The 18725-nt window shown below is 29.6% G+C and overlaps 1 protein-coding gene across 1 annotated transcript; it reads left to right on the plus strand.

The window, feature by feature from the left end:
• Positions 1 to 9135: 9135 nt before the first annotated feature.
• On the plus strand, positions 9136 to 10297 carry LOC114193918 (ethylene-responsive transcription factor ERF014-like). Its single transcript, XM_028083906.2, has one exon. It carries the CDS (start codon positions 9337 to 9339, stop codon positions 10048 to 10050), a length of 714 nt encoding a protein of 237 aa, XP_027939707.1. The 5' UTR covers positions 9136 to 9336; the 3' UTR covers positions 10051 to 10297.
• The last annotated feature ends 8428 nt before the right edge of the window (positions 10298 to 18725 follow it).

An 18725-nucleotide genomic window follows, 5' to 3' on the forward strand; every position in this document is an offset into this window, starting at 1 on the left:
AAATGGATATTAAAAAAAATTATTGATATATAGATAAGATGAGCTAAGTGGAACAACTTCATTTAAGCTGAAGTAGTGCAAGATAACACGACTTTAGTTTGATCAATGTATTTTTAACTAAAATCATGTCAAGGTATTAAGATGTTGGCATGCCGCAAGGATATCTTTCATTAAGAATACACAATAATCCTACTCCATTGAAATTTCCTCCTAAGGGCATGTGTTCTCTTCTCAAACTCACATGTGACCTTAGATAAGTAGGGCATTTGTTCCTCACTCTTTTCATAAGACTTTGCCTTTGATCAATTGTGGGAGACACCTCTCTACTATCTTTCGACTCCACAACAACCCTCGGTATTTTGAATAAGTTCGTCCTACTTCTCAATGCCTAAATAGTAGGATATTGAAAAGGCCAAAGGATTGTAGTGAAAAAAAAATGAATAGTGTGTCCATTATGAGAATGATAATCCTCCTATTTGATTCAATTGCAACTTTGATCAACTACATGTTATCTTATGGTCATGAAGTGTGTATTACTACTTGATATGGTTCATGTACCTCCTTACTAGGTTTGAAACAATGCAAATGTGATCCTAAAATGGGATATTAATGTGTACTTATAATTTAACATGTCTTGAGTTTAAGTATCTTTGTTTAAAGACAAGAATAAGTTAATTATCTTAGGAACAATTTGTTCTCATTATCAGCGATTTTTTGGCCAACACAATACATACACATATATATATATATATATATATATGTATATATATGTATATATATACATATGTATATATATATATATATGTATATATATATATGTATATATATATACATATGTGTATATATATACATATATATATATATACATATATATATACATATATATATATGTATATATATACACATATGTATATATATACATATATGTATATATGTATATATGTATAGATATATATATATATATATATATATATATATATATATATATATATATATATATATATATATATATATATATATATATATATATATATATATATATATATATATATATATATATATATATATATATATATATATATATATATATATATATAATACATGTCTTCATGGAAAATAATTTGAATTATAATAAATTTAGAGAGTTTTATCTTGGGTAGACTCTACCAAATTAAACCTTTTCTATATGCATGTACTAAGCTAACTTATGGAAATTTAATCTAACTATCGTAACAAGTTTATAATAGCAAAATATGACTAGAACACAACTCACACTACTAAAACTGACTACAACTTAAAATCTAACTACCTAAGACCTAAAACTACCACTAAAATTTAGAACTGGATGAAACTAATGCATATAACTCTTATAAAGCTACTTAGACAAGTTCTAATTAGCAAAATAAAGGTGGAGAACAGATCACAAATTAGATGTTACAAGGAAATTTGAATCTACCTAGTGAAAACCCAAAAAATGAACTAAAAATTGGTCAAAATGAGCTAATACTACCAAATTAGCAAACGAAATGTTAAACAATGATGCAAACACAATCTAATTAGTATACGAAAGATGAAAACTAAGATAAAAGTGAGGAATAACATGGAAAATGAAAACTAACCCATGAAGAATAACTTGTATGGCTAGTTTATGCATAACTAGTATAGTAAAATACCTTAGTTATGTTTTTTCACTAAATTAGAGTGACTGACTTGTCTGGCTTATTTTGATGTAGAAATAGTGAACCAAGGGCAGAAAAACTTACAAAAACAATGACAAAATATGCACTAAATTGAGTAAAAAGTTGCTAAGTTGACGTTTTTTCTTTTTTCCTCTAATATGAAATCTATGATCAAAATTGGTAAAAACAACACCAAATACCTACTCAACAGACTTAAAATGACTTAAGGAACCTAAGAAAGAACTCAAAACTAAAATCCTACCTAAAACTTAACATTTCACTACCTAAAACCTCTAAAAACACCCTAAAACTAGGCTAAAACTAAGCTTATGCTAAAGCATGGGTAGAACTATCACTAAACTACCTAAACAAGGTTAAAATGACTTAAGAAAAGTTAATCCTAACTTAGAAGATATCTCCTAAAAGATTAACTAAAAATCACTACCTAAAACCAAGAATAGTCCATTCAAGTTGGGCTTATTTACTCCTTGTTTGTACATGGAAGAAGAAGCTTGATCAAGAGCCAAGGAGAGAAAAAACTAACAAAAACAAAGAAATTATGCATTAAATTGGATGAAAAGTTGCTAAGTTGACCATGAATTGACTTTTTACTATTTTTACCTAAAGCTTATACCAGTTATTGGAGACTCAAAAAGGCATTAAATGGAACTTGTGTTGAGGTAGACAAACATCAGACATGGCTGGAAGTGAAATCAATGAACTAGATTGTTTCCTATACAAGATTAGTTGAGTGGTAGTAGATTAAATTAGTTCATTTTAGATTACATTATTTTCTTTTAGTGAATTCTTGAATTTTATAGAATTAGTGTTAATATAGTAATTTTAGCATATTTTTTAGGAGTGTATAAGTAGTATGAGTCTTTGCACCTTAAGCTTAGTATGCATTCTTGCCATTTAGCTTTCTAGTCTAGGTAAGCTAGTATTAATAACTTAGTATGGATTGTTTTGTAGTTAAGTGGGTAAGGCAAAATATATTGTTATAGCTATAAGTAGTGCTTGGGTTGGTGAGTGAAACACATTCACACATACTATAATCAAAGTCAACAATAAGAGTATGCACAAATGGCCCAAAATCAACACTCAGCAACAACCATAATCAAACCATTTACTTCCAAATTCCAACCTTTTGGACATGTTCAAGGCAATAGTGAGGAAACAATATGCTTAAGCATTGGCCAGGGAACAATTGGTGTTTTTGTTTTCATGTTGGCATACCAAAACAAAAATAAGGAGCCATTCTAAAAGGGTTTTTTAAGTGTTGAACCCAATTCACACAACCATTGCATACAAAAGCAAAACAAGTATAAAGTTTTGAATAATCAATTCATCAATTATCTAACTATACATAATGGCATTTTGTGAAACCATGCATGCTCAAGTTCATTACCTTTCAGACCTATAGTTTATAACTCCTTTTCAATGCAAGGGGTTTAATTTCCCAAGTTAGAATTGAAGCTCATCAAGAACTGAACTTATGTTTCATTTTCAAATATTTAATCAAGAATGAACACATTTGATTCAGAACTACATCAAATTTGTAATCAAACAACTTCTTTGAACTAAAAACAGAAAATAACACTCAATTAGGGCTCAAGAGAAAGGGAAGAATGGGCACACCTAACAATGGCTCAAGTCTCTCGCAAGCGCCTCCCAACAATGTAGCTTCAACGCACGCAATGCCTGGGAAACACAATCCAATAACAGTTACCACTAGCCTGGGAACAAAAGGAGGGATAAACCATAGAACAACGATGAACAATGAGAAATTAACTTACCACTGTCGGCCAACGAACAAGGTCACAACGACGACGATTACAATGGTGAGAGGACCACGATGACCCTTGATGAGTTCCCACAACCCACGAACAAGAAGACACGATAGTGTCACGATGGTTTCATGGCAGGCAACGATGCGATTCTGATTTGGTTTCCCAGGCCACAACAACGTCAATTGCAAATTCACATTTCACGACAACGCAACACAATTGTGTTTGGTTCGTGTTTTGGGAGGGAGAATAAAAGTAGGGGCAGACCAAAGTGAAATGAAATTCTAATTTTATCGATGACTATACCGAAGAAAATATTCGTCGATAATTTCGTCGGTAATTTATAAATTTATTTAATAATTTAAATATATTTTATAAACCAAATCTTCCAATTGATAATAAAAAAATATTTTTTATATATTTTAGTATATATATATATATATATATATATATATATATATATATATATATATATATATATATATATATATATATATATATATATATATATATATATATATATATATATATATATATATGAACGATATTTTTTAATATTTAGTTTTAACTAATGATGGGTTTTTAATACTACATATTTGAATAAAAATTCACATTTTTAAAAATATATTATATTTATTAAATTTCATGAATAATATATATGTAAAAATAATAATTAATAATATTAATAAATATAATAAAATATACTATTTAACACTACAAACATAAAGTTTATGTACATAGGAAAGTATTTATTTGTATATCAGTAGAATTATTACAAAATAAGTAAATAAAATATTACATTAATTGGTACTTTTTGAACTCGTGATCCAATTGAATCTATTATTTATTTGTATGAAAGTTCTCATGTAGTTTTATTCTGTCTTCCGATAAGGAGGATACTTTGATGTTAACTTGACGTAGATTCCGTGATGAACATTGATGCTTAGGGCTTCAATATTTGTTGAATAACTTTATAGTACTGTAAAGGAAAAATAGATGGCTGATCAAGGGCGACAACAAAACGCTATGGTGGTCACTAACAAGAGCTTTGACTAGTTGTTTTATTTAGCAAACTTTTCCTCACAAGATAATATAGTATTAGTCAGTCGAAAAATATTTAATTCTCTAGTATATTTTGTAAAATTTAACACTTTAAACCTAATTCAATTCTAAAAATTGAGTTATAATATCACTTATATATATATATATATATATATATATATAAAGAAGTGGACTTTAAGTTTAATTAAATTTTACAAAACTAGTTTGTAATGGAAGATTTGTATCACTTATACTCTAAATTAATCTTATTTCTAGTTGATGTGAAACTTCTAAAATAGATAAATAATAAATTGCGCTAAGATAGACTCAAACTCAAGACTCTAGTACTATGTTATGAAATAAACTTTAAGTCTAACTCAATCTTCTGAAAGTAATTTATAAGATAAAATTTATAACCATTTACATGTTTTAAATTTGTCGTATCTTTAATCAATATAAAAGATTTTTTAATATTTTGATAATTAATTAAGAGACTACATAAAAGAAATTCAACATAAAATTTGTACTTGTTAAAAGATTAAGATCAATTTTGGCCATTATTAATCAAACTCAAAATAACCCAAATAACTTTATAAACAACCTTTATTATCTTCTTAATGGTCAAAGCCAAATGAATTGTTGTTTGGTTTGTTGATCATGTGTTGATTTGGTGTTTGGTAGACAGTGGACTAATTGTCTGTGGTATCATCATCGTCATCCTTTTTCTTTGTAGGGTTTTACAGGTGTTACCTTTTCTCCTTCAGCGCGTGTGAATTTGACCACCATCCAACTTGCCAAAGATTCGTACATCCACAAAATAATTTTTTCTTTTCTGATAAAAATAAAATTTCATAAAAATAAATATTACAAAAAAATTCTTAATAATAAACATTTATTTCTCTTATTTTAAAATTGATTATTATTTAGGTTACTGAAAATTTCTTTTCTGCATAAGGTAAATAACAATAACTGTTTGAATTATAAATATTTGTTCATAACGTAGAAGCACACAGAACATTGTGGTTAAAATTAATTTTCTTGCAGCTAAAACATTTCTCAGACATATTTATCATATCGGCTTCATACTCTCTTGTTTTATCTGATATTTTTCAATTAACTGGATGAAAGTACAAACTTTTTACGATATAGTAAAAATGAAGTAGCATCTCAATATAAAACGTATGATGATGTGTCAACCCATGGAGCTATGGCCACATGAAACAAAGTGAAGTTTGGACACATGTCATCCATGCGTGCATGCATGCATGTGTGGTGGCATTGTTTCGAAAGCAAAAGCGAAAACTGATTGGTCCTGCGCCGTACCATATACAGAATGAATTCAAAACCTTAAAATAAAAAACAAAAATTAAATGCAAGAAAGAAAGAGTGCAAAAGTCAAGTAACGCAGGCGATAGCAAACACTGCATTGAAATGCTGCACATTAAATACAAATACTGTAAAGTAGTCCTTGTTTGGTGTGAGACATAAAATAAGGCACATTTTATTTTGGAAACAAGGGCCCAGGACGCGGTTTTACAGAGTAGCCTGAGCTGTGTTTGGTTGCAACATGCAAAACCATTTTTCTTTTCTTTCACTTCACAGTAATTTTTGTTCATAACACCTTATCACTTTAAAATTCTAGTTAAACAAGCATCAGCACCCGAAGCTGCTCGTGACACAATTTCTTCTTTTTTTTCTCACATGTATTATATTAATATATATGGGAAATTAATAGTAGTACAAATATTTTTTTTCCTACAGAAGCACTGTTTTATCTTTTATTTATCTGAGTAACATATTGTATATAAATATTATATTCATAGTACACCTTTTGGTTTTAGGCGAGAACTCGGATTTTTGGAAACTGAATTCCAGTTTTGAATTTGGTTTTCAAGGAATTCGAATTTTGAAGTGAATTTTTTTTACGTATTTTATATTAATAAATTAGAATTAAGATTTTTGAATTTTTTTAATAAAATAGATATAAGAATTAATTTCTTTTCTTTTTTTAAAAAATGTTGTATTAGAGATTAAATTTATTTTTTAGAAAAATGAATTTAGTAATGTGTTTTTATTTATTTTAGGTATTATTTGAAAAAATAAAAAAAAAAATTATTATTATTTTTTTGAGTTTGTTGATTTAAAAATAGATTTTATATTGTGTAGTTAGTTATTTTGTATTTTATATTATTTAACTTTTATATTTTCAAATTACACATAAAATAATTTATTACATAATACAAAATCTATTTTTAAATCAACAAATTCAAAAAGAAAAAAAATAATATTTATTTTTTTATTTTTTTAAATAATATCTAAAATAACTAAAAACACAATACTAAATCTATTTTTTTAAAAATAAATTTAATCTCTAATATAACATTTTTTACAAAAAAAAATTAACTCTTATCTATTTTATTAAAAAAATTTAAAAATCTTAATTCTAATTTATTTATGTAAAAAATGAACAAATAAAAATACAAATCAAATTTAATATTCGGATCCTGATAACCGAATTCTAACCGGAAAAAAAAAGGTAAAACGAAAATTGGAATTCAGTCTCCGAAAATTCAAATTCCCACCTAAAACAAAAAAACGTACCATGAATGTAATATTTATATCAGGTAAATAAGATAGAAAATAGTGCTCCTGAAAAAAGAAATCGTAGTACAAAACTCTGATACAGTAGTACATGCATTTAATAGTCTTATGAAGTCAGACTTACATCAATTTTATCAAATAATAAAGAATGTATTGAAGTATATTAAGAGAATATATCAGCATTTATAACTATGGAGTTATAGAACAAACCTATAGGTTTAGGTAGTTTAAATTGATTGGTGTCATTTTTTAATAAAATATTTATTTGTTAAATATTCCTTAAATTAACTATCTTTTATGGTAAAAGTGATTTCGAAAGCGGTATATTTTGTTAGTATGCGAAAACCTTAAACCAAAGTCTTTATGAAATGAAAAAGAAAACCATTATATAAATTTAATTCAAAAGAGAGAGAAAACATTATTTAATCACAACACAACTGTTTCATTTGCGCTAAATACGTTTAATTTTGGCTTTTAAATTGATTGATGTTTGCTCCAAAGTAAATTATACCGATATTTATGCGTGTTGTAGAAAATCGTACAGAAACAATATAATAGTGGAATTATTTAAAAAAAAAACTGCTTCAAAAGGTAATAAACTACTGTCTAATTTTAAGAAAAAACTTAATTATTAGTAATTTTAATAATTTTCTTAAACTCATGGTACTCAATTATTTGTAATCTATAATAATATATAAAGAGATTTCCACTTTTATATTCATATTTCATAATATTAATTTTACCTTTTATAATATAATTATTTATTAGATTTTTTAAAATTAATGATTATTGTTACCTATTTTTTACAAAATTGTTTATTTTTTTCATTTAGTAATAACTAATTTTTCTATTTATTTAACTTTATTTTTAATATTTCACTTTATTTTTAATAAATATAAAATTATTTTATATATTAACTTAATAACATTACATTATTATCGTCTACAAAATATTATTATTTATATTTAAAAAATACACGATAGTATTAATAATTTTCCTAAACTCGTGATAACCGTGTTTTACGGTTGGGAAACTATTTTACATTTACAGTGCACGATTAACAATTTTATTAAAAAAATCAATAAACTTGTTGCGGTATTAAATTCTTACCATTTTCGATTACCATAACATTCCAATTATCGCATAACAATTAACATAACTTTATTTGTATAAACTCAATTTAAAAAATTGACTATTAAATAAAAATAAAGTAGCATAAATTAACTTTCAACTTGTTAATTAACTTATAAAATATTGGTAATTTTTCATTAAATGAAATTTTAAGTATAATAATTTAATAATTAACTAATGAAAATGCAATTATAATATATATATATATATATATATATATATATATAAGAAATTTAATCTTTATTAATTAAATTTTATTAAAAAACATTTAGTTTAGAATTGGGTAAGTTGGTTTTAAAATAGACGAGTTTCTGTATTTTTTTTTCATAAGGTTTAACTATTGTGTTTTTTCTTTGTCAATTGAGTTTATTTTGGGAAAAGAAGACTATTGAAGGTGACTCTTGGGAGATGAAGCACTAAAAAGACAATTCAGGAATGAAAGAGACAGTGAAGTTAATTTTCAGCCTAAACCATGAACTTCCGTTGTTTAAGTTTGAAAACTTGTTCACTCGTAGTTGTCCATAGTCTTGGTCGTACTGGTAACTGCTCTGCAAACTTGGCTGTCAAAAACACGCATTGTATACCATAAAAATACTCAATAAAATTCAATAATACTAATGCTAATAAATTCTCCATTACCAAATTAGTTTACTAGGATGTTCTTTTTTTTTATAGATTGCTGAATTGTTATTTAAATATTTTTTCTCTCCATCATATAATATACGTATCTGAAGGAAGCTTCTCTGAGATAAAGGACAAAAAGGTCATTTCAAGAACCGAGTCCTCTGTATCAAATTTAATTTAATTTAATTAAAATCCATCTGGCAACAATCTCCCGAATATGAAAACTTTTGGTACCTCAAAAACAAGTCTCAATCTATAAATACAGCATTCTCACTTCTCCATTTCCAAGAAGCAAAACCAAAAGTTTTCATCCCAAAACACAAACATCACAGAAACTGTTGAACAAACCTTGACACTCATTTATATTGATTCACACAAGAGTGCAAGAGAGAGAACTTTTCAACAGAATCAATCTTTACTGAAACACTTTCACCCCAGTGAAGAAAGCTAGCATCTTTGAGTTATCTATCATAATGGTTAAGCCAGAGATGAAGATCAACACAGAATCATCGAAGGCATTTTCCTCTTCATCAGCAGCAGCATCAAGTGAGAAGAAGAAGAAGTTCAAGGGAGTGAGAATGAGAAGCTGGGGCTCATGGGTTTCAGAGATTAGAGCACCAAACCAGAAAACTAGAATATGGTTGGGATCTTATTCAACTGCTGAAGCCGCAGCAAGAGCCTATGATGCTGCACTACTTTGCCTTAAAGGTTCCTCAGCCAATCTCAACTTCCCTTCAAGCTCCTCCTCACACTACATTCCTCAAGACACTGTCATGTCCCCAAAATCAATCCAAAGAGTGGCTGCAGCAGCTGCTGCTGCTGCTACCACCACCCCATTTTCTCCATCTCCACCACCTTCTCCTCCTTCTCCTCCTCTTGCTTCAACCTCTTCCTCCTCATTGGTCTCATCCCCATCAATCTCATCATCATCTCCCTCAGACCAAATTGACGATGATGTCTCACTTCTGTCACCATTTGGGGCTTACACTCCTCCTCCACCTTCACTTAACTGTGATCAAGCACATGAATCAATGGCCATGATGGAATATTGGTATGACTTGGAGGCCTTACAATCACCAAAGTATGCTGATCAAATGCTAAGTGGGGCATTCTTTGACATTGATTCAACACACTTGTTTGATGATCTCTATGAAGAAACTGACATTCGTTTGTGGAGTTTCTGCTGAGAGATTTTTCAATACTTTTTTTTTTTTTGGATTACAGATTCATATTCGTTTGTCAGGTGTTGTTATATGAAGATATCAATCTCTGACTGTGACCAAATTAAAACTACATATTCTAGGGAAGAAATTCGTGATGGGATAAGACGATTTTTGGTCTCCCATTTCTGGATTTCTACACATATATGTATTATTGATGCAATATTTGTTATGTCGAATTTGATAATAGTTTTCTGCGTGTGATTATGTGGTTCATACATGAAGAGGGGAAATGACGGCATGTCTAAGTACAATCAGTTTCTTTTTCTTCTCTTTTTCAAGACGCGTTTTCGATGATGTCAATTACTATATTTCCTTGATTTTTATTAGTTTATATTAATTATCATAAAAGAAATTTTTGGCCCATACAAGGCATTTATTTGCACAGAAATATCTTATAAATGCAAAAATTACGCCACCAAATTTTTTTATACTCAAATAATGTAACTGTTATTTGCATGGGAAAATGTCAGAGATGCTTGTTAATTCACCGAGATGGGGGAATCATAATGGTACAAATGTGGAAAATTGAACCACTGAAATGTGTCTTTTCTTGGACCATTTGCTCTCAGTCTTATTGCCATGCCCAAAGAAGAGTTATGTATTTCTTTTTTCCAATATTTCAAGTTAATTTAAATGGAAACACTGATAAAGATTTTTTATATTCGTATTTATTCATTAATTATCACAGAACTAAATTATTAACTATACTAATATTTTTAAAATTATATTAAGAGTTATTTATTCATAGCTGTGTAGAAATCTTTACAACTAATAATATATTAAAATAATTGGCCTTGCGTGCATCTTGTGAGAAACATAGACAGAAATAAATTCTAGTTCCTTTCCATCTACTATTACAATGGGTTTATTAGCCTATTGATTGTTTGCATTAGTAGGCATATGTACCAAAGTATGACACTTTGTGAAGAAGATACATAGAGATTCGTATCATTAAGTTGTAAACAAATATATATAAAATATTAGGACATTATTTTTAATCTAAAACCTCAATATAATTAGTTTGTGTCATTATATTATTTATTTTACTGATTTTCATTTAACGTAAGACTTCTAATTCACCTTATACACAAAAGCATAGTAATTGCATAGTTAGAAGAAGGAAAGACAAAGTTTGATGGTTTTCTGTGTAAGTATGAACTTGAATGAGAAGGGTTGAGGCAATTTAACAACACATGGCATGTTCTCCAATGAAATGGGTGAGGGCATGGGATCCCATTCTCACTTGTTCCTTTTACATTGTATCTAGTCTCAAGTCACAACAATGGGTGCTTTCTCACTATGGAAATGTACAGAAAAAAGCTTTTTGCTTTTGGTATTACATGTTCATATAGAGATGACCAACCCATTCTTTGACTATACTCTTCAATTAGGGGACCTATATGCTTTATGCATCAACATTTTTGGCCCTACTTAGGATTATGTTCCTAATGCAAGAATTTTAATTAAACATCTTTTCTATTATTTCATGCACATGAAAATGATATAGCTAAATGACAATCTAAACGTTGCATGTTGAGACAGAGCATGTGATATCAAACCGTCAATCAAATCCAAGATTTGTAATTTACCTAATAAATAAAGGGTTTTTATTTATTTATTATTATTATTTGGTATTAACAAAGGGGTTACCTTGCTTAATGCAATTATACCCAACAGAGTGTGGTATTGTCTGCAGATTAGTCCCCCTTTGGAAGTATGTCAAATAGTTTATTTGGTGAGCATACCAATTTATGCTAATCCAAGGAACAAGATGCTTAAAGAATTCAGAAAACAACCACTGTTGGTGTTTGTCATTTCAAGTTTAGTACTATAGTACCAGTATTTGTTGTGTTAATTACATGTTGTGACTTCCGGGAAAAGACATTTGGGATATGATTATTGAGTACTAGTACTATTATCTATGGTTTTTCATGTGGCTTCTCTCAGTTTTCACATAGTTAATGATTGTGCCAAAGAATAATATCCCACCAAAAAGAAAGGCAAGATCCAACACTCTACATGGGTTTAATGATCCAGTCTTGGCCTTATTAAGGCACAGTTAGTGAAGTTGTTATTAAGCTACAATTATAATTATAATAATAAATAAAAAGTGCTTAGAACTTCTATTCCACACTTATGTTAGATGTGTTAGATGTTAGAGATGTCACATCTATTAAAAATAAAATCGAATTATTTATAAAGATAATCCATTTTATTAATGGGTTTAATAGGTTAAACTATACTTAAACCCATATTTTAATATGATATTTTTAGTCACACTTTCATTCTTAAATTGAAAAATCAATTTTTTTTTCTTTTTTACTATAAAAATAGATTTGGATAAATGTTATATATATATATATATATGTTTATTTATTTATGAATTTGCTTTAGCTTGCACGTGGCTCCATTCCACAAGGGAAAAGCAACTTGTTATCTGCATTAGGTAATGTGATGCCCACTAGGCTTTGTCTGCAAGGCTTTGTCTGCAACAATAAAGCCCACCAATACTTATTTTCTTCTTCGCCGTCCAGCCCACAAAATTTTACTAAAAATACAATTATTTGGTCTAAAATGTGTGAACTGTTGACCCTAAGTTTTCGTCTGCAAGAGGTTTCTTCGTGCTCCTGGCCCAGTTAACAAAAGGTTAAAGGCTTGTTTTGTTTTATATTGAAGGGGCCCGTGCTCTGCACGTGCTTTTGAATTTTGTTATATTATTGTTCACAGAGTTTATTTAATGTACTGCTTATTAGGGTGTGAGGTAAAATAAGTTCCACTGAAAATCAATTTTTTTTAGTTTTTAAATTCAACTTTAAATTAAAGAAGTACCAGCTAAATCGTGAACCTTATTTTTGAAAGTAGAGCATGTATGTTGTGTATGAAACTTAACATATTTCTTTTAATGATAGTAATTTTTTAAGGTGATGCCAATATCTAGTTGACTGTACAAGATAGAATATACATTTTAATGTGTTTCTCAACTGTTTGAATGTTTTGTTATTCCATGTTCTCGATTTTACTTTACCTTTTTTTCCAACAGGTATCGGCAAATGTACTTATTCAAACAAAGAAGAATTTTAACAATTTCAACAAGATAAAATAAATTATATTTGAAATATTTAAAATTGAATTTGTTTTCATTGATTTGTTTGAATGAAGTAATTGAAATATTTTAGATTTTAACTTTCTTTTTTGGATAAACAACTTAATTTTTTATTTAAGACAAAATTCTATTTTAAAAGTATTTTAATAACTCGACTCTACTATTTAGCTTGAGTCGACTTAGTTTGACTTTCGGTTCAGGTCAAGTCATCTCGAGTCATCTTAACCATGGGATTGGGACAAGTCGTCTCGACCTTCAACCTGTATTCTAGACAATTCATCTACACCTTCAACATGGATGACTTGACTTGTCCTTTAGTCTTGGTAGATTTGTCTCGACCTTTGGTTCGAGCCTAGTTGTCACAACCTACGACCCAAGCCAATGCATTTTGACCTTTAGCTCGAATTGACTTGCTAAGACCTTCGATCCATGCTGATTTGTTATGACCTTTGACTATTGGTCCTAACAGACACCACTTGACTTTCGCCTTAGGTTGAATCTTATCGACCTTCGGCCTGGGCCAAATCGGCTCGACCATCAATTTGTGCTGGATTTGCTAGACCTTTGACTTAGATTGAATACTCCTGACCTTCATTCCAGGCTGAATATTCTCAACGTTCTTTTCGAGCTGAATCGACTTGACGTCTGGTCCATGCCGAATAAGCTCGACCTTTGACCTGAGTTGAATCTATAACACCCCTTTTGATATGTCATGTGTACTTTTTTTATAATTCACCAAAATTTCAAACATAAAACTCGGATATCATCCTATAGAATAGGAAACTTCACATATATTTATCTTGAAAATCACTTGCTAAAATCTTATTTGAAAGAAGCTTTATTCTCCAAAATAAAACCTCATTAAAATAAACTAACTAGATTAAGTCACGCAAAGGTGAGGTATATAGATAAAAACAATGCATGAAAATTTAAATTGAACATACAACTCACCTAGTATAATTATATAATATATGCATAACTTCAACCAAGATAAAAACCCATCACATGTTCCAAAACCACAACATGCAATCATCAACATATTACCACCGAGTAATATCAAATGGTATGACATTTTCTCATAACCAACCACTCTACCTTTCTTGCATAACAACGCCTCTTGGAAAGGGCCTTTTCCCTACTTTCCATAGACTTACAAGCAAAAACTCTACTTGCTCAATAAAGCCTTGGGTAAAAGCACTCTTGCTAAGCTCATGCCAATGACTTATGGCTGAAAGAAACCTTTTCAACTAGACTCACCAAAGCCTTCTGGGTAAAATAACCATTTTGGGTTTATGATTATATGATAATTCATATTGTCCCATCACTACACACATACATGCTTATAACATTACCATATGAACAACCATACCTCATCATCATATCATAATACAAACATTGTTTCCTTGCACTTAAGGGTTTTAACAAATAATTCACTAGAGATTCTGCACAAAATCAAACAGAAATCACAACCATAATTCTTGTACCAAAATTTCATAGTCAATTTATCATCATAAAACCAAAAGCACTGCAATAGTGTGTCAAATATTTCCCAAACTACAGACTTCCAATCAACGATCCCACCGATTGTTACAGACCAATTGTCAAAATTTCAGCTCACTCCAACGATTAACGAACCGAAAAACTCAATTTTACCAAAATTGCATAGTCTAGAAAAAACACACTCGCCCAGAATACGAAAAATAACGTCATGCAATATAGTTCATGACATATTTCTTAAACTACACACCTCCAAACGGTCAATCTGAAGAAAAATGTCTTACTAATTAACTGTCAAAATTTAAGTTAAATCCAATGGTTAACAAGATGGGAAACTTAATTTTACCAAAACTATGCAGACCAAAAAAATACACACTCGCCCAACATATGAAAAACAACGTAAAACACATATTTTAGTCACTTCAAAAGCATTCAAACATAAAAGAATTACCAAATGATGATTCACCATGCATAAACCTTCACAACACTATATTCCTTAGTTTTCAACCTTCCCTTTCATGCACATCATTCACCGCTACAACACAACCAATTCAACCAAGACTAAAATCAACCAATTTAGAATAGAACTACACCTAATATACTCATGACACTTAGTAAAACTAACCACAATCTTTCACATACTACACTAACACTACACCATAATATTCTGCACTTACCATTTTGTGATACACAATAAAACTTACTCAATTTTCCACTGACCATATTAGGCACATAATTTTATCACTAAACCACTTCAACATCATATTTACAACAACAAATTCAATCTTAAAATACTAAACTGTACTACATCCATCACATGCCAAGAATTAATACCACAACCATTAGTACACATGAACATGAAACAAAATCAATCAACTTTCCTCCAATAAGCAATCTCTGCCACCAAAAATTTCTCAATACAAACTTTCTGCTATCCATACAACAATATTTATCCTATGCAATCAAAAAATCATATTAACAATTAAAATTTCTTTATACCTAACAACCATAACACCTTATCATATCAACTTAGCATTATAAATATACTTTCTAACCGCGACAATAAAATTTCACCATACTAAAACAAATTCTTAAACCACCCGATCTACCACCCAAAGAATAAATCTTAAAACAAAATTATTATTTTACCTTACAAGAAAATCCAAACTTTTCACCAACATTATCACATTCTTATTTTTATCTCAGAGTCACAAGTAATATAACAAAATGATCATAGAAACTGAATACACCCCTTTGTAATTCCATATTCCAACTCCAAAAATTTCACTACACAAGAACAAGGTGTAGCTCCCCTTACTTGGAATACTCCTGAACATAGATTTCTCCTTCCATTAGAGAAATTTTGCACTAAGATAACTCTCCTTCCTCCACTTCCTTTGCTCTCCAAAACTTAACAAAAATTATGATTTCTCTCTTTCAAAGCTACGTTGCTTCACCATTCCTCACAACCCAAAAATTTAACTTGGCAGAATAAACCCTTTGTTTTCCTCTAACCCAACGTTAAAACCAACATAAGAATGGGTTGCAAAAAAAAAAAATCTAACTTAATTTCCCTTTTTAATAATCCATTTTAAAAGAATTAAATAGTTCAATTAATGATTGCACCCGAAATAGAAATAATTCCGACCATCCTTCCAATTTTCTGTTTATAAAATAATTAAAAATTAAATTATTAATATTTATTTATGCAATTTAAACACCTTAATAAGAAATTATTTTTCATGTCTATGACTATATTCAATGAACCTACCTTCAACTTTTCACCTTCTTAAGAACACCACAAAAAAACCAAAAAAAAAAAAAAATAACAAATATGTGTGCACTTTGCTCTGGCCAAAGTTAAAACACACAACCACCAAGATTCAAGCAAACACTACAAATAAAATAAACTATCACATTTATCTTGTCATATTCATGCATAAAAAATATTACAATATTATCTATGCAATAAATGCATTCAAAATAATTTATAAAAATTATAGAATATAAATCACTCAAGTTGCACACATAAACACTTCCAAAAACAATCATAAAACAACATTTAAAATATAATCACTCCAATAGCACACATAAACACTTTCAAAAACAATTATAAAACAACATTTAAAATATAAACACTCCAAATGCACTCATCAAGAAGCAAACCCTAGACCACATACCAGGGATGTCAAAAACCATTTGTACCTGTGGATATTCGCAAATAAAACCCGCAATGGGTAGGAAATGGATATCATAAATGGATACACGTGGGTAACAAGTACGAGTATTTTTTATACTCGCATGTTAGTGGGGCGGTTACGAGCATCATAGTATTGGTACCCGAGGATACCCGTACTCGCTATACTCTAATTTAAATTAAAAAAATTAAAAAAACAAGATTAAAACATTAACACATTAATTTTGAATGGGTTATTTTTTATCAATTGGTTTTAAAAAATGTTCATTTCTTTATAAACTATCATTCAACACTATTTAAATGAGTTATTTGTACTTTGTTTGAAATTTATGAATGTTATACATTGTATTTTTATTTGAATTTATGGTTAAAATATCTTGTTAAATATTAAAATTTTCTTTTGTAAATACCCGGGGGTACCCATGAATACTCGTGATATTAACAAAATATGTGGGTACCCACATAACGGATACCCGATGGATATGGGTAGGAGTACATGATGGATATTTATTCAACGGGTAGTGTACAAGGGAGCTACTACCCATATCCTACCCGCCTCGTTGACATCCCTACCACCAATCCCATGATTAAAGCTTTAACAACCTATACTATACTTCACTTTTGTAAAATTATTTATTTTTTTAATTTAAATAATACCTCTCACGTCCAATTACCACTCTTGAAAAAGTATTACAAAATTGGCTCAACTTTCGACCTTAGGCGAATATTCTCGATCTTCAACCTAGGTTGAATATTCTTGATCTTCGACTCGGGCTGAATATTCCCAAATTTTGGCTTAGGATAAATATTCTCGACCCTCGACCTGGGAGTTGACTTGATCTTCAGCCTAGGTCGAATCAGTTCGACCTTCGGCCAAGGCTAAATCAACTTGACCTTCATCTTGCACTGAATATTTTCGACCTTCGACATGGGCAAACTCATCTAGATTTTGGCTCAAGTTGACTTGCCTGACCATCTTAAGTCGAATCATTTTGACATCGCCAAATCAAGCCAACCTTTGTCTTCCACCGAATCTTCTCGACCTTCGACATGGGCCAACTCATCTTGATTTCAATAGGATCAACCTTAAGTCCTCTTGGTAAAAGAATCATCCTGAATTGATGGTTACAAGAGAATACATACACCACCATCACGTACATACATACATAGAAAATAAAATAATGTCATTATGTCCAAACATACAAAATACTATAAACAAGGACTTATCGCAATTTATCACAACAAAAGTATCAACACAATTCAACAAGAAAAAGAAAGCAATTGCACGTGGCATATATCTCCAACTACAAATGTCCAAACGAAGATCAAAACGACCAAACTAAAGAAAAACATGTTACTAATCAACTATCAAATTTTCAGCTAAATCCATTTGTTAATAAGCTAGGAAAATAAATTTTACCAAAACTACGCAGACTAGAAAAGTACACTCGTCAGAATACGAAAAACAACGTTATGCAATAGTTCGTGAAACATTTCTTAAACTATAGACATCCAAACGAAGATCACAATGGTCAAACTGAAGAACAACATGTTACTTATCAACTATCAAAATTTTAGCTCAATCCAACGGTTAACGAACTAAAAAACGTAATTTTGCCAAAACTGCATAGACTATAAAAATACACGCTCGCCATAAATAAAAAAACGTTATGACAATTGAAACTGAACTTGTTTCAATACAACCACGTATCCCAAATACACAACAAAAATTTTGATCTTCGCACCTGATGACCCTTTGATCGAGGTCGTACCAATCAAATAAAATAGTTTAAAATGTAATACCCACAAAGTTATCCTAAGGTCGTCGCCCCTTACCAATAT

This window comes from Vigna unguiculata, chromosome 8, assembly GCF_037176805.1.
Source record: "Vigna unguiculata cultivar grain cowpea cultivar isolate G323 ecotype 2 chromosome 8, ASM3717680v1, whole genome shotgun sequence".
NCBI lineage: Eukaryota > Viridiplantae > Streptophyta > Magnoliopsida > Fabales > Fabaceae > Vigna > Vigna unguiculata.

Bases quoted from the DNA above. Each gene is read 5' to 3' on its own strand.
- LOC114193918 (XM_028083906.2), top strand. From the start codon at position 9,337: ATGGTTAAGCCAGAGATGAAGATCAACACAGAATCATCGAAGGCATTT.